The sequence below is a fragment of the Cetorhinus maximus genome, chromosome 38 (assembly GCF_964194155.1).
Source record: "Cetorhinus maximus chromosome 38, sCetMax3.hap1.1, whole genome shotgun sequence".
NCBI lineage: Eukaryota > Metazoa > Chordata > Chondrichthyes > Lamniformes > Cetorhinidae > Cetorhinus > Cetorhinus maximus.
In genome coordinates this window covers 4586143-4613767 of record NC_135916.1, presented here as the reverse complement: position 1 = coordinate 4613767, position 27625 = coordinate 4586143, and the positions used below count along the sequence as shown (strand labels likewise).

Here is a 27625-nt window from a genome sequence, read left to right as displayed (position 1 = left end):
GGGTGTGCAATAAACGCTGCCCTCGCCAGCGATGTCCACATTCCATGAAAGAACAAAAATAGAGCTGCAGCAGCGACAGTGAAGCAGGACGGAGATTATATGGGGAGGGTGGGGTGGATAATGCCCCAGAACTCTTGTGAAGGGACTCCTCTCTCAGTGAGATACATTGATACAGTCTCTGTGTGAAGGGACTCCTCTCTCAGTGAGAAACACTGATACAGTCTCTGTGTGAAGGGACTCGTCTCTCAGTGAGATACACTGATACAGTCTCTGTGTGAAGGGACTCCTCTCTCAGTGAGATATACTGATACAGTCTCTGTGTGAAGGGACTCCTCTCTCAGTGAGATACACTGATACAGTCTCTGTGTGAAGGGACTCCTCTCACAGTGAGATACACTGATACAATCTCTGTGTGAAGGGACTCCTCTCTCAGTGAGGGACACTGATACAGTCTCTGTGTGAAGGGACTCCTCTCTTAGTGAGGGACACTGATACAGTCTCTGTGTGAAGGGACTCCTCTCTCAGTGAGGGACACTGATACAGTCTCTGTGTGAAGGGACTCCTCTCTCAGTGAGATACACTGATACAGTCTCTGTGTGAAGGGACTCCTCTCTCAGTGAGGGACACTGATACAGTCTCTGTGTGAAGGGACTCCTCTCTCAGTGAGATACACTGACACAGTCTCTGTGTGAAGGGACACCTCTGTCAGTGATATACACTGATACAGTCTCTGTGTGAAGGGACTCCTCTCTCAGTGAGGTACACTGATACAGTCTCTGTGTGAAGGGACTCCTCTCTCAGTGAGATATACTGATACAGTCTCTGTGTGAAGGGACTCCTCTCTCAGTGAGATACACTGATACAGTCTCTGTGTGAAGGGACTCCTCTCACAGTGAGATACACTGATACAATCTCTGTGTGAAGGGACTCCTCTCTCAGTGAGGGACACTGATACAGTCTCTGTGTGAAGGGACTCCTCTCTTAGTGAGGGACACTGATACAGTCTCTGTGTGAAGGGACTCCTCTCTCAGTGAGGGACACTGATACAGTCTCTGTGTGAAGGGACTCCTCTCTCAGTGAGATACACTGATACAGTCTCTGTGTGAAGGGACTCCTCTCTCAGTGAGGGACACTGATACAGTCTCTGTGTGAAGGGACTCCTCTCTCAGTGAGATACACTGACACAGTCTCTGTGTGAAGGGACACCTCTGTCAGTGATATACACTGATACAGTCTCTGTGTGAAGGGACTCCTCTCTCAGTGAGGTACACTGATACAGTCTCTGTGTGAAGGGACTCCTCTCTCAGTGAGGGACACTGATACAGTCTCTGTGTGAAGGGACTCCTCGCTCAGTGAGATACACTGATACAGTCTCTGTGTGAAAGGACTCCTCTCACAGTGAGATACACTGATACAGTCTCTGTGTGAAGGGACACCACTCTCAGTGAGAAAGACTGATACAGTCTCTGTGTGAAGGGGCTCCTCTCTCAGTGAGGTACATTGATACAGTCTCTGTGTGAAGGGACTCCTCTCTCAGTGAGGTACACTGATACTTTCTCTGTGTGAAAGGACTCATCCCTCAGTGAGATAAACTTATGCTGTGTCTGTGTGAAGGGAGCGCTCTCTCAGTGAAATACATTGATATGGACTCTGTGTGAGAGGGCACCTCTCCCGTGAGATACACTGACACACTCTCTGTGTGAAGGGACTCCTCTCTCCGTGAGATACACTGATACAGTCTCTGTGTTAAGGGACTCCTCTCTCAGTGTGAAAAACAGATAAAGATTCTGTTCTAATACCTATTGTTCCATCTCATCTTTTGCACTTCCTGTTGTTCACTCTAAGTCTTTTAGGTCATATAGGACATCTCAGTCAACTCACACACAAAAGAATAATCAGCTTAATGAATGTGAGGCGCAATTCAGTTCTTCAGATTGAACATATGAAGACTAAATTGAAGAGGGGTGTTCTAGTCTATCAGGGGTTCTGCTACAATAATTTACGACGCCATTATCATTGAGAGGATTGTGGATACTTAATTGATAGAAGTTTAAGATAGTTGTCGTTAATGAAATGAAAAAAATGAAATTATTTGAAGTTTGTTGTTTACACAGCAGAGTTGTGATCTGGTTGACCTGCGTGAAACTGTGGTAGAAACAGTTTAAATATGATTTAAATTAATTAAGTAATTAGGATTGTTAAATGCTGAAAGGATGGTGGTGGACGTCGTCCTGCTATTGCTGCTGGAGGCGGTGGTGGGGCATCAGCGCTATCAGGAACAGTGAGGGAATTGATTGGAGATCTCTTTCAAAGAGACAGCACAGCCACGAAGTGGCCGAATGGCCTATTGCTTAGCTGTGCTATTCTGTGATTCTGAGTGTTCTTTGGTGAGTGAGAATGCCGGTGTGTCTCCCTTACCTGTTACAATTAGCTGCACCGGATCACTGTGTGGGGAACATGCCCAGGTCCCGTTGTTCTCGAAGTATTTTCGATATTTACAGATGTAGGCGTTATTACCTTTCCACTTTATATCAGCCTCAAGCTTCACTTTGGCGGTATAGCTTACTTCATTAACATAGTCTAATATATCTTTGTGATTTCTGTAAAATTCCACACTGCAGCCGGTGAGAGGGAAATGACAGACGAGTGAAACCTCTTCTCCCGGTAGAATAACACTCGATGGTGGATCCAGAGACAGGATGGGTTGTGGTAAGGGATCTGAAACAGAAACAATATATCAGACACGGCAGGTTTCATATAAGCATTCTTGTTCAAATTTCATAAGACACCTCCTCTGGCTCCACATTCACGCCGCCTGACAATGTTCACCCAACCACCAAGCGGCAAATAGACCAGAAGGGGTCTAATGTCAGATTTAAATCCCGCACTATTTCACTCTGCGCTGACTTCAATAATGGGTGAAATCGGGCGGGGCGTAAACCCAGGGGCGTAATTTTACCCGACGGGATTTTACGATCCCGGCGAAGTCAAGGGACTTTTGAACGGCCGCACTCGCCACGATGTGACCGTAAAATTCCAAGTCAACTCGATTCCAAGAGCTTTACCAAACACCCCCCACTCACCCACATCCACTCCTCCCCCCCACCCCCCACCCCCCGCGCCCTCCCCAGGTCAGCTAGATCTGTCCCACTCACGGCTTCCCGCATACCGTTCATAACTGGGCTGATTTTAACCCGCCTGGCTGGACGGAAAACCCATGTCCAATACTGCACAATGCTTTCAACGGCTGTGCGAAACCAGCGTTGCTCCAGGTTCCATCTGTGTTCTGTCGGACATGTCTGTTAAAATTAGCCCCATCCGCTGTTGATTCAGTCCTTCCAAATCAGCAACATTGCAGCCTGGACACTGTGTGAGCATCCAACACTTTCCAGCCAGACTCCCAATCACAATGCAGAGACTGGAGTGCGACAGTATTAGACACCCTGCACAGTTATGTCCGCAATGTGTAAAATTTCATTGCAATCTATATCATAGAACATTTTGCATTCAAGGTTTCAGGTATCAAATTCAATTTTTGAAAAATAAAATAATCCGCCAAGGCGAAATTAATAATACTTTCTATGGTCAATCTCGTCAAGACCTTTTTTGAAAAGAGGTGAAAGATACAGGAACGGTATTTATACTTACATATAAAAAAACAGAAAGTGCTGAAAAAACTCAGCAGATCTGGCAACATCTGTGTAGGGAGAAAGAGAGTTCACACTGCAGGTCTATAGCATTGTATCTGCGCCAGGGAAGGTTAGAGATGTAGCAGTCTCTAACGGAGGGGATGAATGGGGAAGACGGGCAGGACAGAAAAGGAAGGCTTGTATTAGGGTGGAAGTTCAGAGATTAAATGTTGCCGGAGCTTCTGAGATTAACCAATGTCAGGGGAAGCAACAATTTAACACGGCACTTGCCGACCAATTGCCACTGTCTCCCCATGCAGTATAAAGTTGTTTTTCCCTCTGACATTGGTCTTCCTGTTGTTGTTCTGATGAGTGCAAGATGATCAGCTTCGACAGAATGTCCTTTTTCACACTCCTGCCGCCTTTTGTTCCACGACAGCTTTGTTATGTATTTCTCCTTCTCTGTTTCCTATCCCAGACATTCCGTTTTGTTCTTCAACCTCCCCCCTCCTATTAACAGCATAAAATCCACCACAATTCTACTTCTCTTCAGCTTTGAAGAATTGTCATATCGGACTCGAAACGTTACCTCTGTTTCATTCCCCAGAGGTGCTGCCAGAACTGCCGAGTCTTTCCAAAACTTTCTGTTTTTATTTCCGATTTCCAACATCTGCAGTATTTTGCTTTTATACTGGACACATTATAGGGCATCCCTGCATTCTCTAAGGGATTGGAAGCTGCTGCATAGTCATGGCAGCCAAAGGGAGGAAACATCCTGCACCGAAATTTAACAACGCCTCCCTCGAGCGCCTATTGGGCCCAGAGTTCTGGGCTTATGACATGGAGACACGAGTCCAGGCCCCATCCCAGCACTTGAGGAATTGCATTTCAAACTTTTGATTCAGTATTCAAAAAAAGGTCTGAAAGAAAGAAGTCTCAATAATGGTGACCATAAAACTAACGGTGGCTTCTGGTTCGCCTACGCACATTTCGGGAAGGAAATCTGCCATCCCTACTCGGTGTGGCGACTTGTGACTCCAGACCCTGTCATGAAGCTATTAATGTAAAATTTTGGAAAATATGTTCCATTAAAATAGAGGTTGAGTCTGTGGGTTTGTTTTAATTGGATTAAGGCAGCTAATCTGGGTGCTTTGATATGGAGTAGTTTTGATATGTCAGAGAGAAAGCGTGAATGCATTTTTTCAACAGAGCATTCAGGAACTGCGGTGAAAATTGATGCCTTTCCAGCAGCTACCAAGCAATATGCTTACATTACTAATAAAATTGACATTACGAAAGGGGTTTCATTGTTAAAATGTGAAGTTCAGAGAGGTTTTTGATACAATGCGAATTAACGTTCGGCGGGTTTGATAGATATAACTTCAATAGCTTTCGGGTGTGCAGAGCAGAGGTAACTTTACCTGGTGTTTGGTTAAGTCTAAGTTACTTTCACCTTAATGGAGATCAATTTGGGAATTTGTAAAAAGTTCAGATAGTAGTAATTTGTAGCCATGTGTACATATATTTTAACCTATGTAAATTAATACAATGTTTCATTTAGGTTAATGTAAAGCCTCGAGAGCTGGTAGTATGATTCCTGAGTTTGGAGTCGCATCTCAAACATAACAGTTAAAATTATAGGTTATGACAGTTCCTTAAAGTTTCCCTCTGGGATTTTAAAATAACTCAGCTTTACCAACTGAATCAGTCATAACAGACCCACAGCATTGTGGTTGACTCTGAACTGAAATGTCTGAACAGGCCATTCATACGTATGCAAGCATGTGGCTCAGCACCACCTTATCGGGGCAATGAGGGATGGGCAATAAATGCTGTCTTGCCCACATTCTAAGAAAGATTAATATATACACAAACAAAAAAAAGCCGCGATTTCATGGAATAATGAAGCACAGAGGGAAGTCATTCAAAACATGGTGATTGCCCTTTCTCCCAATAAGCGCCATTCAATTTTCTCACAATTCTTTTTTTTTACTTCACCGCTCAGGAAAAGTGAATAATTTTGTCTGTAAATGCTGATGATTGATCTTTAAGATTGTATATCGCTGAGTCTAAACTACAAATTAGGGAGTCGATAACCTGCTGTACCATCACAGAACATAGGAATGTAGAAACACAAAAATACCATTTATCCCTAAGGGACAAATAGTTTATGATCAGTATGTATATAAACTCTGGCACTACCTTGACTGGGGTATTCTGTCCAATTCTGGGCACGACAATTTAGGAAGAATGTGAAGACTTCACAGAAGGCTCAGAAAATATTAACGAGGATATTTCCAAGGATGAGGGACTTCAGTTATGTGGACAGATTGGAGAAACAGGGTTTGATCTCGTGAGAGACCAGGAGGTTGAGATAAACCCGATAGGCTTATACAAAGTAATTTAGGATGCAGAGGGTATAGAGCGAGATAAATCGCTCTTTTCGTGGAATGATTGAGAACCAGAAAGCAGGGGTTTAAAGTAATTTGCCAAAGAAGCAATGACGCCATTAGGAGAAAGTTTTGTTTCAGGAAGAGATTGGCTGGGATCAGGAACGCACTGTCTGAGAGTGTGATGGAGGGAGGCTCTATAGTACTTCTTACAAAGGGGATTGGATAAGCAGAGCTTAAGTGAGAAAAATTCCGGGTTATGTTAAAGTGTGGAGGAGGGCAACCTGCTCAGTTTCCCCTTTAAAGAGGTGACACGGACGGACAAGGACCAATGGCCTCCTTCTGCGCTAAAACCGTTCTATGACTCAAGCCTATTCTGCCTTTCACTGAAATCACAGCTGATCTGTGACCCAATTCTTTATTTTACTTTTGTCCCATAGATCATCAGATATCAATAGATATACTAACCATAAATTCATAATTAACAAATAATTCAGCATCAGTTCTGATTTTTGGGAGAGGTGTCTAAACTTCAGCATCACTTTGTGTTTAGAAGTTTCTCATCCCAAAGCTTATGAAATATCTTGCTCTAAACTCTTGTATAATGCACCCCCTACTCTTAGCCTCCCCAAATGAGGAAAACAGTTTTCCCTCTATCTACCAGTATGCACCCCTGATTTTTTTTAAAATAATTTATGGGATGTGAGCATCGCTGGCTAGGGCAGCATTTATTGCCCATCGCTAATTGACCTTGAGAAGGTGGTGTTCAGCTGTCCTCTTGAATTGCTGCAATCTGTGTGGTGTAGGTACACCCGCAGCGCTCTTAGGCAGGGAGTTCCAGAATTATCAACCAGCGGCTGTGAATGAATGGTCGATATATTTACAAGTCAGGATGGTGAGTGTTTCAGAGGGGAAATTCCAGGTGGTGGTGTTACCATGTGTCTGTTGCCCTTGTTCATCTAGATTATAGTGATCGTGGGTTTGGAAGGTGCTGTCGAAAATGCATTTATGAATTCCTGCAGTGCACCTTGTAGCTGTTACACGCTGTGCGTCAGTGGTGGACGGAGTTGATATTTGTGGATGGGGTGCCAGTCAAGGGCTGCTTTGTCTTGGATGGTGTCGAGCTTCTTGAGTATTTTTGGAGCTGCATTCATCCAGGCAAGTGGGGAGTATTCCATCAGACTCCTGACTTGTGCCTTGTAGATGGTGGACAGGCCTTCGGGAGTCTGGTTGTGAGTTACTCGTCACAAGATTCTCAGCCTCTGACCTGCTCTTGCAGTCATATATTTATATGGCTGGCCCAGTCCAGTTCCTAGTCAACAAATATCTTGATAAAAAATCGATCAGATAAACTTTTGATCTTCAAATATCAATGGAATGTAACCCTAGTTTATATTTCCTCTTAACTTAATGCATAAGACCTGGGTATCATCCTGTTACATATAGCCTGCATTACATCCTCATGTGCTCTAAATGTTCACTACTCTAATCCACTGTGTCCCCACTGACTACAGTTATCCAGCATAATCAGATTAGATGCTATGTCCTATGTAGTTTTCATTTTGCACTTCATCAATATTGGTAAATTCTCTAATTTCTGAGTGAGTTTGTACATTGGCAGAGGAGTTGTGTTGAATTGGTGTTACTCACTGTTTTTATCGCAGTCGACATCATCTGAAAAGACTGGAATGGAACACATCGTAAGGGAACAAAACGTGAAGAATCGCGTTAGAATATTGCAGCGTTAGAATATCGCTGCAGAAAACGTTGCAGAGAAGCAGGTTTAAAGTAATTCACAAAATCAAACAGTAATGACAAGTGGAAACATTTCTTTAAAGAATTATCTGATCTAGAACCCAATGTAATAACAGGTAAAGGAAGAGCTTCAATGTTACTATTCAAAAGGAAATTACATAAGCATTTAAAGGGAACATTTGCAGGGCTTTATGAAAGAGCAGTTGAGTGGGATGATTCAGACAAGTCTTTCAAAACACTGACACAGCTCTGATGGGATTACGGCTGAAAAAAAAAAACACGTTGGTAATACTCAGCAGAGCTGGCAGTATCTGAGGAGTGAGAAACAGAGTTAACTTTCGACTCCGTATGACTTCTTCTGAGCTAAAGACAAGCAGGAATGTGAGGGATATAATACTGTATGAGAGGGGACGGAGCAGGTGGAGCAAGATAGAAAGTCAGGGATAGGTGAGAGCTCTGGAGGGATTGGCAAAGTTGTCATGGACACATGGCAAATGGAGTGTTAATGATAATGTTAAAGACTAAAGGAGGAGCTGATAGTGGAAGAAACGTAATACATCGGAATGTGTTAATAGCAGAACAACTGACCGTGCTGTGTGAAAGCATAACATTGAAACACGTGACAGATGGCCCTGTGGGTGGGGAGTGTGATGTCAGAGAAAAAGTATAAAAATTGATCAAATAAATGACAGAATAAAATGAATTTAAAAATGAGTAAATAAACCGAAATCGATTATAAAGGGGATTAGGATTGTTATGCCTCGAGGATAAACACGAAAAGGAATAGTTAGGCCAGAGAACATAATACAGCTTTGTAATCCCTATATAATTATGTGACCTACGGTTCTGTAACTAAGTGTATAAAGTTAAGGTCAATAAATAAGCAGTAGAGAGGTAGGAGACCTGAAATATATCAAATGGTGGTTAGGGTATGGATTGTCCTGCTAGAGTCAGTGACAGAGGCAAGATCTGTTAGAAAGCTATTAAAAATGAGGAAGTGCTTTAAACGTTCCATCGCAGAGAGAAAAAAACAGTCAATTTGTAAAGAGGAATTAGGAGAGAGAGAATCAGAGGGAGAGAGAGAGAGATGGAGAGACGCACAGAGAAACAGAGGGAGGGAGAGAGAGAGAGAGACAGAGAGATTGAGGAAGAAAGACAGACAGATAGACAGGCAGAGAGAGAGGGAGGCAGGCAGATAGAGGGAGGCACAGAGAGAGAGAAGGGGGAGAGCTCGAAAGATACAATGAGAAACAGGTAGAGTGAGAGAAACACAGACAGAGAACCTGAGGGAGAAAGACAGACAGAGAGTCAGGCAGATAGAAGAAGGTAGAGAGAAGAGAGAGAAATAAGGAGAGAGAGAGAGAGAGAAAGGCAGAGCGACAGGTGATAACACACCAGAAAGAGAGAGAGAGAAAGAGAGACAGGCAGAAATGCATACAAACATAGCGAGAGAACAGCGATAGAAGGAGACAGGGAGCAAGAGAGAGAAAGATCGAGACAGAAAGACCGAGAGAGAGAGAGAGAGGGAGAAACAGGGACAGCGGCAGAATGAGTGAGAGGGAGAGAGAGACAGGGAGAGGCCCAGAGAAAGTTAAGAGAGGGAGAGGGAGAGAGAGGGAAAGAAGGAGACAAAGACAGAAACACACACACACACATAAACACACACAGAATGCAGAGAGAGAGGGCCGGAAAAGGAGAGAAAGAGAGAGAGGGAAAGAGAGAGGGAGGGAGAGAGAGAGAGAGGGAGAGGGAGAGAGAGAGAGAGACAGAGAGAGGGAGAGAGAGAGAGAGAGGGACAGAGAGAAAGAGAGAGAGAGAGGCAGAGGGAAAGAGAGAGAGAGAAGACAGAGACAGAGAGAGAGAGTTATATAAATAAAGGCCACAAAACCAAGGGCCTGATTGTGGAAAGGGCAGGGCAAATGGAGGGAGTAAGTGGAGGAGGACAGAGGAGTGTGGAGTTAGGGGGAGTATAGCAAACTCTGTTATAAATGGTTAGAAATGAGGAAACCGAACTAGAAGTTACGAGAAGTTACTCAGCGTTACCAGAAATACACAGATGTGGTAATTACATTTCAGTGTTGCAACGACTTCTGCTAACTGTGAATATCTATGGTCAGGGGCAGTTATGAACACATTTTAAAAATGACACAAATGTTGATGGTGGAAGGGGGATGACCATTAATTTTGAACGTTATAGGAAGCTGCAATTAGACATTAATGGGAATAGTTAATTATTAATTACTTATTAATGGTAAGTATGGGAATGAATGGCAGGTGGTATTTAAAGTCTGGAAATGTAAGATTTTAGAGTTTTTAATTAGTACATTTTAACCGTTAAACGTTGTCTTGCATGCATTTTTCCTTTCATATATAAGGTGTGAACTTTTTCCCAATCTCCATCTGCACATTCCCAAACATGTTCTCCCTCTTGTGTTCATCCAGCTTCCCGCTAAGTACACCCATGCTGTTCAACTCGGCCGGTTTGTGTGTTAACCAATTCTACATTCCCCCCACTCTCTGGCAAAAGAGGTTTTTCCTAGCTTCCCATATTAGACATTACTGATTGTCTCATACTCATGTCCCGTAGTTTTCTACACCTCCCCCTTTTCACACTTCCACAACATTAAAGACCTCAATCAGCTCACCCCTCAGTCTTCCCTCTTCCAGGGGGAGGAGATTCAGCCTGTTCACTCAACGCTGATAGCTTCACATTATGAGAACTGCTTGGGTAAAAAATGGGGCGAGAGCTGACAGATGTTATGGAGCGGTAACATTCTGGGGGTTCAGATTCACAAGATATTGCAAATCAACACGTCAAGTTGAGAGAAAATTCAACACGAATGGAAAACTGATTCTGGGGCTGGATAGAGAGAGGTGAACTCTCGAGATGTGATGGTGAATCCAAATATATCATGAGTAATAGCTCAAATGGAGAGTTATGGGCAGTTTCGGTATACACACTATGGAAAACATGCCTTGGCAATAGAATTCCGAGTTTCGAGGATAGTGTAGGAGAGGTTGTAGAAGAGATGAACTCTCAAGTTGCGATGGTGAATCCATATAAATGATTAATACAAGTTCCAATAGAGTTTTCTGTGCAGTTTAGTTGGAATAAGGTTGTTGGAACAGAGATATAGTAGGCTTTGGATAACTTAGAATATGCCCGCAATGAGGAAACAGCAGTATGAATGTAGATGTGGACAAAATGAAAGCGTTTTATTTTGAATGGTCATTTGTTAGGGCCATTTCTATCCATTGAGGGACCGGGATGAGTAGGAAAAACAAATAGATTATTTCGATTGATGTTCTTTGCAGGGGATACTTCTCATGATTAGGTGAGATATAGGATATAAGAGCAGGGATGCTATGCCGGAAATGGATGAAACACTCGTGAGGACACAACCGGAATACTGCAAGCAGTTATTGTCAACAACAGTACAGGGAAGTTATGATTATGCTGGCGAGGGTATGGAGGAAATTTAACAGGATGTTGTCTGGACTGGAGGCTATTATTTATTGCAGAATATTCCATAGGGTCTGCTTGTAGTCCTCGGGACAGAGGAGACTGAATGGAAACCTTGTTAGCAGTGTACACAAAGATGAGGGGCCCAAACAGAGGGCCTGGATAGGAAAGCCCTACACTCCTCTTGGATGCGGGAACAGAGTGGGGGTTGGGGGTGCGGCGAAGCATAGATATAAGGTTTTGGGGAGAAGGCTTAGAGGAAATTTAAGGGTTTTTTTTGAAAGATAATTGGAATCTGGAACTCTCAGCCTGCAAAGCAGTAGAGGCAGAAAGACTTACAACATTCGAAACAAATACATGTATTTGAGCTTCTGCTGTCATATGCTGCAAGGATAGGGGGAGGAGCTGGACAGTGGGATTATGTTGTCTGGGCCAATCCAAGCTGTAAAATTCCACCAGTGTTTGATTCGATGAAGTGACTGAGGCCCTGAAACAAGGAGACACACAAGGTTGTCCACTATTCCGTTTTCTTTAAAGGCAGGTGACATACTAAAATTTAAACTGAGTGTTACAAGGTTGTGGGTTACACCAGAGGAATTATTCACTGAAGAATGGACAATGTACTAAATAAAAATCCTTACTCATTCATGGGATGTGGGCGTAGCTGGCTGGCTCACCATTTATTGCCCTATCCCTAACTGCCCTTGTTCAGAGGGCATTTAAAAGTCAATCAGATTGCTGTGGGGCCGGAGTCACATGTAGGCCAGACCAGGCAAGGTGGCAGATTGTCTTCCCTAAAGAGCATTAGTGAACCAGATAGGTTGATGGTATCGTGGTCATCATCAGACTTTCAATCCCCCTCAGTACATCGACCAGATAAGTGACTGTAAAGCTCCTGGGAGCTGAATGAATGAATTTGGAATTAGCACTGGCACTTGAGATTGTCTCTCTGCCTGATTGAAGGGTGAATGCCCACACGAATTCGTTAGCAGCCAACCGCCTGTTTTCCTGTTGTCATCCATGTGAATTGCTGATTCACTGAGTAACGAGTTACTCATAAATTACAACCGAGTCAAGCCTTTCTGCACAACAAGTCATTTTTCCTGTTTTTTAATGTCTCTACATACTTAGACTCCCCCTAACGACGTTACTTAACAGTCCTATGCCAGCATTTTAAAACAATGATCAGGCAATGGAGCTGGTTTGCATGGAGAGGTGGGGAGTGTTGTGAGTGAGGGGATTTTTAGAATTAGACAGATGGTTAGCAGCATGACGAGTGTCTTCCAAATGAGAAAGCCGATAACCGCCTTAAGTGAGCAGATATGAACAGAGTGTGTGGAACTGGCCAGTAAGCTGGTGAATGGTGGTGTGGGGGTGGGTGACGGGGCTGGGGGTAGACTTCCCCAAGAAAGGGTAGAGAGGGGCCAGGCCGAATGGAGAAAGAGAAGGAGGTTATTAGTGAAGGGAGAGCACTTTCACAGATAGAGCCCAGGGGCGTTAGGCCGGATTGGGAAAGGTGATGGGAATGGGACCAAAGCGAAAATCCTTCGGAGAGAGGACACAGGGGCCGAGGGGCCGCCTGGTCAATGGGACCAAGGGAAAGACCTCGAACAGAGGGGGCAAAGGGCTGATAAGTCTAATGTGGGAGAATCTACCAGGCAAGAAGAGTTTGGGAAACATTCGTTCAGGGAAGTGACCTAATGAATGGGATCAGGATGATTCCATTCGGTCCATCGAGACTGCTGATCTGAATGTGACCTTAACCCCACTTCCCAGCCCGTTCCTCAGAAATCTCGACTTCCTTTTCAATGAAAATACCTTCACAACTCAGCATTCAATATATTCACTGACCCAACCACCACTGCTCTAGGGGGAGAGAATCCTACACTCTGACTACCCCCTAAGAGAAGAAATTCCCCTTCATCGCCATTTTAAGTGGGAAACCCCTCCTTGCCTGAAACTGTCCTCCCTAGTTTTAGATTGCCACACGAGGGGAGACATCCTCTCAGAATCCACCCTGTCAAGCCTTAATCAGGATCTTACTTATTCTCACATGATCAGCGTTCATTATTCTAAACTCCAATGGGTGTAGGCCCAACCTACTCAAACCTTCCTCATGAGACAAACCCCTTCAGCACCAGGTGGAGGAGGCTTTGGTCTGCGGCCTAAGCTCAAAGTTCAGTTGATCAAATGACCATCAGGATTTAAGCACGTAAGCCTGATTAATACTTCCAGGGCAGACCTGAGGGAGTGCTGCTGTGTCAGAGGCATCTTCTTTCAGCAGAGTCATTAAGCAATGTGAACTTTGCAGAATAGATAATCCGTCTATGTAGGAGAGTGGAAAAGACCCCTAACAAATTGGCGTCATTTTGAAGTACAATAATATGGGCTGTGTAGCATGTCTCTTGCACACAGAAAAACCCCACAAACAGCAAAGTAATGATCACTTAATATCCTGGTTTGGTGATGCCACTGAATGGGTATAGGCCAGAGGATAACCTCCCTGTTCTCCTTTGTAAAAGTGCAATGGGCATTTTGATAGATCATCTTTTCCCAACGGGAAAGTACAAAAGTAGGTGTGTATTGCTCGAGCTGTACAGGGTCTCAATGGAGCCACATCTGGAGTACCATTAAAAAGTTATGGCAGAGGATGAGGGAATTCAGTCCATTACGTCTGTGCTGGCTGAAATATATAAACCAGCTATCCATTCTAATCCCAACTTCAAGCAGGTCAGTAGCCTTGCAGGTTACAGCATTTCAGGTACAGGTACAGGTACCTTTTAAATGAGTTGATAGTTTCAGCCGCAACCACTCACTTGGGAAGTGAGTTATGGACACTCACCACCCTCTGGGTGATGAAGTTTTCTCTAATATCCCCTTAATCCTTCCAAAAATCCTTCCTTATATCAATGCCATCTGATGACTGACCTCTTCATTCAGTGAAACAGTGTATTCCCAATCTACCCTGTCTAGGCCTCTCATACTGTTGTACACATCAATCAAGTCACGTCTGAGTCCCTTCTATACTAAGGAAAACACACCCAATGTTTCCTGCCGGCTAAGATATTTGTGCCCTAACAACAAATTGTACACTTTAGTCTCCTTATTTAAGAAAGCAGCACATTACATTGGAAGCAGTTCAGGGAAGGCTCCCTCAGCTGATTCGTGGAAGGAAAGTGTTAATTCCCCAGGAAAGGTTGAGCAAGTTGAGCCTAAATTCACTGGAGTTTGTAAGAATGCGGGGTGATCTGACAGAAACATGTCAGATCCCGAGAGGGGGTGGGAGGGTGGTGGAGGGGTTGTGGGGGGGGGGGGGGGGGGCGGGCGTGGTTTGGTGTTGAGGGGGTGGTTTGGGGTTCGGCTTCACAGGGTAGATGATGAGAGGTTGTTTCCCTTTGTGGTGAAGTCTAGAACACTGTGGGACATAATTGTAAATTCGCCCTCCCCCCCATTTAAGTCGGAAATGAGGGGCATTTTTTTCTCACAGATGGTCGTCAGTCTGTGGAATTCTCACCTCCTCCCATCACCACCTGTCCCACCGAAAGAGCAGTGGAGGCTGGGGCATTGAGTAAACTCACGGCTGAGTTAGACAGGTTTCTGATCATCCAGGGAGTTTTGGATGACGTGGCGGTGGTGGGCTGGTTGGCAGAGAGGAAACTGGAGTTAAGACCACGATCAGAGCAGCCATGATCTTATTGAATGGTGGGAGCAGGATTTATGGGCAGGCTGGGCTACTCCCGCTCCAAACTCTTCTTTTCAACACCTTACATGTAGAATTTAGACATGGCGTCACTGGGGGAGAGGGAGGGGGAGTGAGTGCGGTGGATGGGATGAGGGGGCGGGGGGGATGGGGCAATGATGGTGATGGCACATTGGTAATGTCACTGGATGTGTATTGCAGAGATCCAGGGTAATGCTCTGGGGATGGAAACAAAGTTCAAATCCCGCCAGGGCGGATGTTAGAACTTCAATTCAATATAAAACCTGAAGTTACAAGCCTGGTTGCCCATCTAGTTCATTAAAGCCCTTTAGGGAAGCATTTACACCCCACACACCCAACCCACCCCGGCCCCTCCCCGCCCCCCGCCGCCATTGCCTATGTGACTCCAGGTCCGCAGCAACGCAGTTGGCTCTGAATTGGCCTGGCAGGCCACTCAGTTCTCAAGGGGCAGTGGATGCTGGCCTAGCCAGGGGGCGCCCCTGTCCCATGAATAAATATTTTTTTTAAAATGTCTTGGCACTAGAGTGACCCCCACAGAGCGGGAATGGGGTTCGGCCCCGTCTCCTTTTGGCTGAATGGCCCATTTGCTAGCAGCTGAGCCGCAGCTGAGTCCTTCCCCCACTGGGAGGCACTCTAAATAAGCTAGAGGTTTAGAGGGAGTTGTAAATGGGCCTTGGTAAGATTATTAAAGGCGACAGTTGGAATTCTACACGAGTTTCTGCATTATTTCGTCAATAAATGATAATCATACTTTTAAGTGTGGGAAGAGATGGGTGGTGGGGGGGAGGTGGGGGCGGGCGGGGAAGTGGATCGAGTTGAGTGTTTTGGGAGAACAGGTGGATATTAGTGGATCTAAGTTCATAACGCGTTAAAAGCGATCTTCAGGTGCATGGGGCCATGAATAAAACCCATTCAATAACAGGTGGTATAACAAGGTGTGATTCTGAAATTCGAGATACAATGGAGAATCTATGTCAAACCTAAATAATATCACAGCTGAGTGATGTGTCCACCCTTGGGATCAACTCTTTAGGCACAATTTTCCAGAGACACAGCAGATTCACTGCGGTGCTGCCTGACGTGTTGATATCTAAAGCTCAATGATGGACTTTAAAACAATGGGGCTTGAAAAAATAATCAAAGAGGGACTCAGAGCTGATTTCATAAAAGTGCTCAAAATAAATTGATAGAATAGATCAATACAATGTAATTCCCCTGGATAATGGGGTCCAGGGCAAGAGGGAATAAAATTAAAATTCGAGCCAAGCCGTTCTTGGGGAATGCAAGGAAGCACTTGTAAACACGAAGGGGAGTGAAAACTTCGAACTCCCAACAGATAGCTTTAAAGGTTGTGTGTGTTTGTGTGTTTGTGCGTGCGTATCTGCCTGTCTGTGTCTGTGTGTTCATAATTTGTGCGCGCCAGTGTTTTTGTGCTTGTGTGTGAGCAAGTGTGTGACCGGGTGTGAATGCATGTATTTGTGTTTGTGTGCGTGAATGTGTGCATTTGTGAAAAAGTGCGTGTGGGAGAGTGTGTGTGTGATTGTGTCTGTGAATGTAGGGAGAGGCTTTCTCTGTGTGTGAGCGTGTGTGTGTTTGTGTATGTGAGTCCTTAAGTCTGTGTGAGCCTGTGTGTGTGACTGCCTGTGTGACTGGGTGTGTGACTGTGCTTGTGACTGTGTACATGACTCTCTGTGTGTGTGTGACTGTGTGTGTTTGTGTGTGTGTGTGTGTGACTGTGTGTGCGAGTGTGTGTGTGAGTGTGTGTGTGTGAGAGTGTGTTTGTGTGTCTGTGTGTGTAAATGTGTGTGACCCTGTGCGTGTGTGTGAGTGTGTGTTTGTGTGTCCAACTGTGTGTGAACCTGTGCTTGTTTGTGTGTGCGTGTGTGAGGGAGAGTGTGTGTGTTTGTAACTGTGTGTGAGAATGTGCGTATGTGTGTGACTGTGTGAGAGAGAGTGTGTGCACGTGTGTGTGTGTGTCTGTTACTCTGTGCGAACCTGTGCGCGTGCGTGTGTGTGTTTGCGTGGGTGTGTGAATGTGTGTGACCCTTCGCGTGTGTGTGTGACTGTGTGTGAGAGTGTGTGTGCATGTGTATCTGTGTGTGTGTGTAACTGTGTGTGACCCTGTGTGTGTGTGTGTGCGTGTGCGTGTGTGTGCTACCCTATGTGAGAGTGTGTGTGTGCGTGTGAGTGTGTGTGTGTGTGTGAGAGCGTGTGACTGTGTGTGTGAGTGTTTGTGGGTGAGTTTGTGTGACTGTGTGTGAATGTTTGCGGATGTGACTTGAACATGTCAAACCAGATTAATAGATATATGTTAGACATGATTTCTGGGATCACAGATTAATAAATTATAGCCCAGTTCTACAGAGCATGTTCGATGGACTGAATGGCCTCTTCCTATTCCTGTGCTCCTCAATTTCGGAAAGACAGTAAATCGAAAAAAGGTAACATTCAATCAGGAGGGACTTAGAACAAAGAGATACTGGAACGGGATTCAGTGTGAGATTTAAGGGTGACAGGGGTGTTGCAGTTCACTCAGGGAATCCGAGTTGCTGCTGCAGCGCATAATGTTATCATGAAATTGTTATTGTGTAGCTTCGGAAAGTGATGCTGGAGTGTCCAGTTCTCATTCCATCACATGGCTTCTCAGGAATCTCTCCCGCTCTTAGCCCTTGCCATCGTTGGATGGATTTGTAGGTTGATGTTCAACCTGGTTGTCCTCTTTTGAAGCACTCCTTCATTTCCATTATGTTCTGGGTAGTGAATTGCACGTCAACCATTTGGCTCAGAAGTTGGGACGCTTGGCACCGCCTCCCAAGACCACCACATGGGCAGAAGGGGGAAACTGTAATTACACAATGTGTTGTGAGGCTGCGTACTGGGGGTTAGCGACTGCAGGAGAGCGCATGGGAACATGCAGGAACCGGTCAGGCGGATGTTTGAACGGGGAGAGCTGAAGACGGGACATGGGAGCAGTATAGGCCCTTGGAAATAGCTCCACAGCTTGTAGAGATGACGAATGACTATACCGACAATTTAGACCGGAGAACCAGCTTCAGTTTCGCAATGTCTGTGCCATTACATGAGCGATTAGGAGCAAGACAACTGTAGCTGGCTCCACACTTGTAAAACGAAATGAAAATGGCAGAGGTCTGGGCAGGTGGAGAGGTGGGCAGTTGTTTAAAATCTACAATATGGAAAAAAAAACACGTTAACACAAAGCTGGTTTACAACTCAGGCAGAATTTGATGCTGCCTGCTATAAGGAAACACAAAAATTGAGAAAAGTTTGGAAAAGTTGGGGCAGTTTGCATTTGAGAAGAAAATATAAAATGATGGTTTGACAGAAATGCTAAAAAAAAACATTGAGAGAAGGGGTTGGAGAGACGGAAATAGATTCCTTCAGAAAGTTGAAAGTAGTCAGGGTTGTATTATCTGATTTTTCACATTTCTAGTAGTCCTGGCTTTTTATGTAATGAGTGAAGGGACAATGATTTTAAATGTAGATCAATGGTAATGATCGGGTCTTACTTTTAACAGGCAGGGTGCTATGAACACAAAAACTTTTTCTAACTGAATCAGCCACCGCTCAGAAGAGGGAATTAGATGAACTTTTGAAGGAAGGAACAACACAGAACTGGCAAACGGCAAGTGAGGGGCTGAGCAGGGAGAGAACACTCTTAGTGACAGGGAATAGAGTAGGTGGGCCGAATGGTCAACAGGACTGGGGGGTAGGATTCAAGGGAGAGTTTCCTTCAGGAGAGATCAAAGGTAGGCGTTGACCGAAGGGGGAAGGGGCAAGGGCAATGGGATGAAGGGAAAAGGGTTTTTCTTTTGCCCCCATAGTGCGAGCACAGGGGAGATGGACAGAATGGGGAATTGGAATGAGGCCAATTGGGGAACTCTTTCAGAGACGGGGCACTCCCTGGCTCCTTCAGTCCTCCACAGCAAAACTCAATGAATGTTAGTTAAAGATCTTTCTTGGACGGTGTAGTCGGCGACACAATACACAACTGAGCGAAGATTGGCTTTGTGAAATCTTTCTGTGTTTTAACAAAAAAAAAAGTGTACAGCCGTAGAAGTATAGCTCAGTGCCCTATGGATGTATTAGTTGGGTACACCTAAGGGACAGAAGAGGAAAACTCGCAATAAACCACTAATATCGCTGCATATAGCGTTGAAAAACAGTTGAGATCTCAGGACAAGGACAGGCAACATCATCTTGCATTTATACAGCGCCTATCCCTTTTATAAATGCCGTAAGGTCAGTCACAGGCACATAACTAGACCAATAACAACAGAACACTGAGGCCAGGGTCTCTAACTGATCAATAGAGCGTACTTTTAAGGCGCCATTTCAGGGAGGTGGAGAAGTATTTGCGGCTTAGTGAGCGGATTCCAGAGCGTGAGCACAAGGGGATGAACTAATCGACACGAGTATGGAGAAAAAGGAAGAAAAACACAGATCTCAGAGGATTGTGCAGCTGGAATGCTTCACAGTGAACAGGAGGGTGAGAATTGCCGGGGCTGCAGGAGGTTTATGGAAATAGGGAGGGAGGGGGCCGAGGCGGATTGGAAGGATTTGGAACAGGAGGGCGAGAATTGAAGGGGCTGGAGAGGGTTACAGAGATAGGGAGGGAGAGTGCGAAGGGCCATGGAGGGATTTGGAACCGGAGGGTGAGAATTGTCCGGGCTGGAGAAGTTTACAGCGATTGGAGGATGGGGGCCGAGGGGCCACGGATTGATTTGGAACAGGAGGGGGAGAAATGTAATGGCTGGAGGGGGTTACAGAGATTGGGAGGAAGGGGGGCGAATGACCATTGATGGATTTAGTAGGGGGTGGGGGTGAGAATTGTCTGGGCTGGAGGAGGTTAGAACAATGAGGAGGAGGGGGGCGAAGACCAATGGAGGGATTCGAGCAGGATCATGAGAACTGTAAGAGTTGGAGGAAGTTACAGAGACAGAGAGGCTGCCGGCAGCCTTGAAGTTTAAACAGAGGAATGAGAATTATAAAATCGAGGTGCAGGACAGAGGCAGCATAAATGAATCTTTGGAGGCTCTAATTTCAGAAACCGACCAGCAGAAAGCTGGGACACCTGAGATAGAAAAAGCAGAGTAAACATGTCTGAGGTCAGCATTTAAACTTCAAAGAAACAGGGTATTGGAGTTTGCATTATCTTAGAAACAGTCGTTCGAATTTAGCTGCAGCTTCCTCATTCTAGCCACTTCCACGGAATTTAAGAATAAATTAACTGTTTTCAACCCCTCATTAATTACCAACTACAGAAATGAATGGAGACTTACCATTCATCAGCAGAATTGACACGGACACCATCTGGAGAATGGATTTGAAGCGGCAGACAGGCATTTTGTAGCAATGCTCTGCTTGATTGTTCCCGAGACCTGGAGCAAAATATAGAAGGGCCAAGATCGTGTCAGAACGGATATTCGTGGACTGGTCATGACGTGATGGATTAGAATACTTTTTTTTTAGATAAGAATAAGTTTCATGGTAGTGCTGAGGAAGTAAAGTTGTGAAATAAAAATGGTTTCCTTGTGTGAACTTTTGCAGAGTTAGTGCTGGAGGTAAGAGCGCTTTTCTGAGCCCCATTTGCAGAGTGATTGCTTTGTGCTGCAAATTCTCATTGCCCCAGGTAATCATTTAACTCTCAACTGACGTCACGAACACAGATTATCTGCTCATCATCCCATTGCTCCTTCTTTTCTGATTTAAAGTCGTTGAAGTAGGGGTGGTTTGATTTGAAAATGGACACTAATATTAAACAGAGTTGCATTGGCATAGAGCCTGTCACGCTCACTTTGACACCTCAGTTGAGGGCTTACAGCCAACGAAGGGCTTTTGCAATGCGTCTCTGTTCTAATGTAGGAAATGTGAAATCCAATGTATGCACAGCAAGCTCCCAGAAATAGCAATCGGATCATCTCTGGGAGGCAGTCCTGTAGTCTTTATGTCACTCGTCTGATGAGCCAGAAATCCAGGTTCATGCCCTCGGGAAGAGGGTTAGAATCCCACCACGACCTCAGTAAATAAATGTGGAATGGGAAGTTACTCACAGTAATGGTGTCCATGGCAACTGTCACCGATTCCTTTTTAAAAAATGATTCATTCTGACCACCCTTCCATCATCACTTCAGAATTGGGTAAGTTCGCTGCTGATTGCACAATGTTCATCACCATTCGCTGCTCCTCAGCCACTGAAGCAACCGATGTCCAAATTCAGCAAGATATGGACAATATCCAGGCCTGTGCTAATAAGTGGCAAATAACACGCACGCCTCACAAGCGCCAGATAATGACCATCTCGGGCAAGAGAGAATCTAACTATCGTCCTTTGACGTTCAATGGCATTACCATCACTGAATCGCCCACTACCAATATCCTGGGGGTACCATTGAACAGAAACGCAACTGGCTAGCTAATAAATACTTTGGCTGCAAGAAAATGTCATACATTAGGAATTATGTAGAGAGCAACTTGGCTCCTTTCTCCTCAAAGCCTGTCCACCATCTACAAGTCAAAAGTCAGGTGTGTGATGGAATACTCTCCAGTTGCCTGGATAAGTGCAGCTCCAAGAACACTGAAACTATCCAGGACAAAGCAGCCCATTTTATTGGCACCCCTTCCATAAACATTCACTCCCTCCACCCCTGGCGCACAGTAGCAGCAGTGTTTAACATCTACAAGACGCATTGCAGGAATTCACCAAGGCTTCTTTGACAGCACCTTCCAAGCCCTCAAACTCTATCATCTAGAGGGACAAGGACAGTAGATATTTGGAAACACCACCATCTGGAAGCTTTCCCCCAAGCCGTTCACCATCCTGATTTGGAAATATATCGCCGTTCCTTCACTGCCGCTGGGTCAAAATCATGGAACTCAATCCCTAATAGCACTGTGGGTGTACCTACACCACATGGACTTCAGCGGTTCAAGAAGGTAGCTCAACACCAGCTTCTCAAGGGGCAATTGGGGTTGGTCAATAAATGTTGCCCTGGCCAGCGACGCTCTCATCCTATGAATGGATAAAATCAATTAAATAAGTTCTAAAAAGAAGAGAATCTCCCTTCCGGAAGGGAAATTTGCTCTCGTCACCTGATTCGGCCGACTTGCGTCTTTCGACCCACATGGATGTGAATGATTCTTACCTTCCCTCTGAAATGGTCTAGCAAGCTACTCAGTTCAAGGGCAATTATGGATAAGCTCCTGCCCCATCCCATGAAAGAATGAAAATAACGACCAGATAACCAGTTGTTGTGTGATGTTTTTTGAAGGATATTTATTTTGCAGGAACTGGATATAACTCCCCGGCTCTCCTTCGGCATAGTGCTGTGGGACCTTTTAAAATGAGACAATCAGACAGCTGGGGCCTCTGAATTAACGTACCATCCATAAGACAGCACCGCCAACAGTGCATCACTCCCTCAGTAAGGCCGAGAACGCTTCCCCCCTTCACAGCTCCAATTCTGCTTAAACATCGCTGCACCTTTTTAAGGCCTCGAATTCCTTTTTTTAATGCCCGATGCTGAACTTGAAAACAACAGCACACAGAATTTTAACACTTCTGCGCGGAACCGGCCAACCTCGCCCCTCTCTGGGGTTTGTACATGCGCAGTCAGGCAGGGGAATACAGAGGTTTCTGTCACTGAATCACCAGGGAGGGCGCTGTTGAGCTGCTCCAAGAACCGGGGAACTCATCCTGTCAATGAGCCCCGACTCCTGTTCCCTGGGTCCTGTTCGCACTAAATTGCTGACCACCCAACTTCCCATCCTGGCTCCCATGTCAGTCAATATTGTTCACGGTTCTCTCCTCAGGCGCCATCCTCCGTTTCAAACTGGTTTAGTCATTTCACTTCTCAAAAAAAGAGAAGAGATAATGAACTCTCTGCACCTGGAAGCCACCGCCCCCATCTCTAATCTCCCTCTCCTCTCCCATCCCCGATTTGCCCATCATTTCTGGAGTTCCATGTTTCAAATTCTTCACGTGGGATGCAGTCCCTGTTGCCCAATAGAAAAGGTGTAATAGGAAATTCACAAGCGACCCCATACGTGAATGTGACAAGGGTAAACTATGTACAATTACCTTTGTAACTGGGAAATGGGAGATACATGGAACTTCTTCACAGAACAGACACTTAACGGCAGAAATAAAAACTAAAGGTAGTGCTGAAAAAATCTCAGCAGGACTAGCAGCATCTGTGGAGAGAGAATCAGACATAACGTTTCACCTTCAATATGACGCTTCTTTTGATACGAGGAGTGGTATAATGTTGAACGCAAGGTGAAGGGAGGGTGGAGCAAAAACAAAGAAGGCCGTGGATTGGTTAGATGACTGGTGACATTAAATTACAAGGGTACCATGAAATAAAAGTCAAAGGGAAGAGGAATGGTAGTAGTAAAGGAACAAGGCATTAGCCCAGAGCAGGTGTTAATAGCAGATTAAAGGTCAGCGCTGTCAGAAAGCAAAATAGCAGAATGTGTTAACTGGAGAATAAAGGTCAGTGCTGCCTGAAATCAAAACAAGAGAACATGATACAGACTGGAAATCCGGGGAAATAAAATAAATAGAGAACAGAGTCGATGGTCTGAAGATGTTGAGTTCAGTTTTGAGTCCATAAGGCTGGAAAACGCCTAATTGGAAGGTGAGGTCCTGTTCCCCGAGTTTGTGCTGTGCTTCACTGGAACATTGCAACCGGCCGAGGGCAGAAATTTGAGCATGAGGGCAAGATGCTGAAGTGGAATACCAATCGGGTCGGGGCCATGCTTGTAGACTGAGCAGAGATGTTCCACAAAGTTTTCACCCAGCCTGTGTTGAGTCTTCCAAATGTAGAGGAGTCCACACTGTCGGCAGCGAATGCAATGGATAAATTTCATATTTCCTTTGTTCTTACATGGGGTGTGGGTGTTACTGGCAGGATTAGCTTTTGTTACCCATCCCTAATTGCCCTTGAACTGACTGGCTTTCTGGGCCATTTCAGAGGGCAGTTAAGAGTCAACCACATACGTATGGGTGGAAAGACACAAGGAGGCCAGTCCTGATAAAGATGAAGGGTTCCGTTCCCTGAAGGATGTTAGTGAACCAAATGGGATTTTACAATAGTCGATGGCGGTTTCATGGTCACCATCACTGGGGGACGAGTTTTCAATTCCACATTTTGGTGCCGACATTTCGATTTGAACCCGTGTCCCTATTGGATGAGCCTGGGGCCCAACAATGCTAGTCTAACTACATTACCACTGTTACCCATCGTGAGTGGATGTAGGACAAGTAAATAGTTGCTTCACATAAAAGGAGTGATTTTACTTCATAGAAGATCAGGCTCGAAGAGTTAAACTACACACATGAATTTGTGTTTGTTTATGTTCCCAGCATTCGCATGTGGGGATGTAGCTCAGTGTTTGAGAACATGCTTCGCATGTATGGGGTGCGGGGACGATCACTGGCATATCTACTTAACCATTTGAATGCAGCGTGGCACAGCCTCTCGCCTTTGCACAAACCAACATGGTAAACTCGTTTCATATGTGCAAAAAAGCGAATATTCTCCAGCCACCTAATTCACTGAAGGATGCGCCATCTGGTGGAATGGCTTCCAAATAGATGTGCTCACATAAGCAAAATAGCACCTGTGGTTTTTCATTGAGACAACCGGGAGGGCCCACAGCCACACATTTGTGCCTTCAGTCTTTTGTGTGCTTGTTGACTCACGACACTCAGAGTTCAAACACTCGTTCAGCAGAGTCCGTGTCCTCTGCTACACGGTGCCTGGGAGTTTGTGAAGTCAGTAAGTAACTCACCCAGAGTATGGTGTCACATTCTCGGCAGCACTCTTTAGGAAGGATACGAAGGTTTCAGAACGGGTTGCAATGAGGTTATAACCAGGGGCGCTCCAGAGACAAGGGGCTTCAGTTCCAAGAAGGTGGTGCCGAGTCTGGGGCTTTCCACCTTCGAGGAGGGAATGTTGAGAGGATTTTTGACAGAGGCGTTCAAAATCATGAGGGACCTGGACAGAGTTGATGGGAAGAAACAGTTCCCAGTGTTTGAGTTCTAGGGAGGGTTTGATATCCATGAACGTATTGTGGGTGATTGTATCGAGGTTGGGCTGATTGTATCGAGATTGGGGATATTGTATCGAGATTGGAGTGATTGTATCGAATTTGGAGTGATTGTATCGAAATTAGGGTGATTGAATTGATGCCTTGGTCTTGATGTAAACCTGGACATGGGTAGGTGGCACCTTCCCTGTGAATTAAGCCTCCACCTCTCCCTCTCCCATCAACCCAGCCCAGCCTGCCAAGGCGCCAGACTGGCACTTATAACCATATCGCACCTTGGTGTGTCCTTTCACTTCTCTCGCACCTTCTCCTTCTTAGGCAATCTCACTGTGTTCCTCCCTCTCATCCAAAATTCCCCTTCGCCAGCCCTCACCAAATTATCATCAAAATATTGGCACCTAGATATCTTCGCTGCCGCTCTCCCTCAGCCACGGCAATATGTGACTTCTCACCTCCCGTGACTGCATCTCCAATTTCACGTATTCTCTCTCCTCTGTGCTCGCTGCCCTCTTACCCTCTCTGTAAACATGTCCCGATGGAAAGTAACCAAACCGAGAATCACAGTCAGTCTCTTGGCCTTACCATCTTCGATCTTCTGCTCTCTATTAAAACCATGACTTTCTTCACGCCGCCCATTCTCCCGGAACAGCTCCCATTTCCGCTTAACTACAAGGGACACATACCTGAAAGGAAATGGTGGGTATTTGGTTGAGATTCCGCTGCTAGGTTGTGCCTGGAGCATGTAGAACAACACAAGCTCCCGATCTCATCGAACAAAAGCATTCACCCTTCCAGGACCATACTGGGATACACAGATAACCCCGGACTTCCTTTCCCTAATCCGTAACTCATTCTGAAATACTCTCGCCTGCCTCCACACTCACCTCCAACAACAACTGCAAGGAGCTGATGGAACTCTTCGTCATTAAGTTTGGGACTCTCCAATCACTTGCCTCTTCCAGTGCTTGCATATTCTGCTAGTTTGCTCTCAGACAGCGCCCGCCTTTATTCTGCTATTATAACCTGCTCTGGACGACTGCTTTGTTCCTTTAATACACATCATTAGCACTCGCTTTGCCTTGTGTTCAATTTTGCCCTTTTCATTCAATCTATCCATCCCTTTAACATATCCCTGACCTCCTTGGGCCCAGACGTACCCCCGTCCCCTCATTCAACAACATAGAGCCCATCACATCCCTATCTCTCCCTTCTGTTCAGAAGAAGACTCATTTTCGACTCAAAAAACTAACTGCTTCTCTCTCCACAGACGCTGCCAGTCCTGCAGAGTTTTCCAGCTCTTTCCTTTATTATTTCAGTTACCAAGGACAAATTATTTCCTCCCTCTTTCTCCCCACCCACATTTCTAAATGTCTATTAGTTCGAAAGTGGTTCGTTGTTTACAGTGGTTTATTGGTAGAGCGCGTGCTTTGCATGTGTGACGTCCCGGGTTGAGTCCTTAGCACCTCCATGTTGCTGATTTTAGAGTTAAAGTTCGGGGATTACTTTCAACCCTTTATCCAGAATTAAACTCCCATCATCCTCTCCTCATACCTAGGAAACCCACCTTGTCTTCCCTCTACTCTGTCCTCAGCAGACGGCTGAACACTCATTTTTTCTTCCTGGCCCCCATGTTGCGTGACAATGTTCACCGTTTTCTCTTAGGCATGGTCCTTCTCTCCTTCAAAAGCGCTTCCGGCAACCCACTTGACCGTCTCCCCCTCCCCAGGCAAATGAACAGATGTGACCGCTCCATTCTTTCAAACCAGTGACCCCACCTCGAATCTCCCCGTCTTCTCCATCGACCAAGAACGTGCAGACCCGCACAACCTACTCCCCCGCCCCCAAAGCGGCGTCCAACATTACTGAATCTCTACGTTTCAATCCTCCCAATTGGGATTCTCCCCCTGTCACTGCATGGGAAGGGATCAGATCAGAGTCGGAGATGAAATGACGTCTGACTGTGACATGGATTAAAAAATATCTCTACAAAATGGGACAGAGGCGGATAAATCGAGTTAGGTCTCTATAGATATGACTAAAATTAGAACAGGCAAGCAAAGCCGCCAGCACCTGGGAATGGAGCTCAGTGCTGAAGCCGGTGCTGAAGCCCGCGCTTCGCGCCTATGCGGCCCGGTGTTCCATCCCCAGCATCACCAATTCGCGAATTTTAAAGCAGAAGTGCGGAGATTCTGTTCAGTGCCCTCACTTTTAACAGCAAAGACATACTCGGCTTGTTTCACAGCTCGAGGAAACCCCATGAATGAACTCCCGTCCGCCATCCTCTCGTCACTTTCCACCCAGCACAGTCAGTCATGGTAAAAGCAAAATAAAGCGAAAGCTGAGAATCTAAAACAAAAACAGAAAATGCTGGGAAATCACAGCAGGTCCAGCAGCCATCTGTGGAGAGAGAAACAGAGTTAATCTTTGGAATCCGTATGACTCTTCCAACAGGAGGGGGGTAGTGTGAAGTGACTGAGCAGCTTTCTGAGAGAAGTCAGCGCAACGCAGAAGGGGATCGAGGGGAATGACTAATGCACTCAGCAGGAGGAATGGCGTCCAACAGAGGGCGGTAGTGAGAAGTGACTGAGCAGCTCTG

The 27625-nt window shown here is 45.4% G+C and overlaps 2 protein-coding genes across 2 annotated transcripts in view; one reads left to right on the top strand and one right to left on the bottom strand.

The window, feature by feature from the left end:
• Nucleotides 1–27308, bottom strand: part of LOC144672412 (alpha-1B-glycoprotein-like) — a 37572-nt gene extending 10264 nt beyond the window's left edge. Inside the window, exons 1-5 of the mRNA XM_078534256.1 lie at nt 27256–27308; nt 25612–25712; nt 20259–20357; nt 18038–18142; nt 2419–2718 (exon numbers count right to left, since the gene is read on the bottom strand). Coding sequence (XP_078390382.1) covers nt 2419–2718; nt 18038–18142; nt 20259–20357; nt 25612–25712; nt 27256–27308 — 658 coding nt within the window. The remainder of the gene's footprint in view (nt 1–2418; nt 2719–18037; nt 18143–20258; nt 20358–25611; nt 25713–27255) is intronic.
• Nucleotides 1–27625, top strand: part of LOC144672522 (Fc receptor-like protein 5) — a 374607-nt gene that overhangs the window by 75719 nt on the left and 271263 nt on the right. The window lies entirely within an intron of this gene.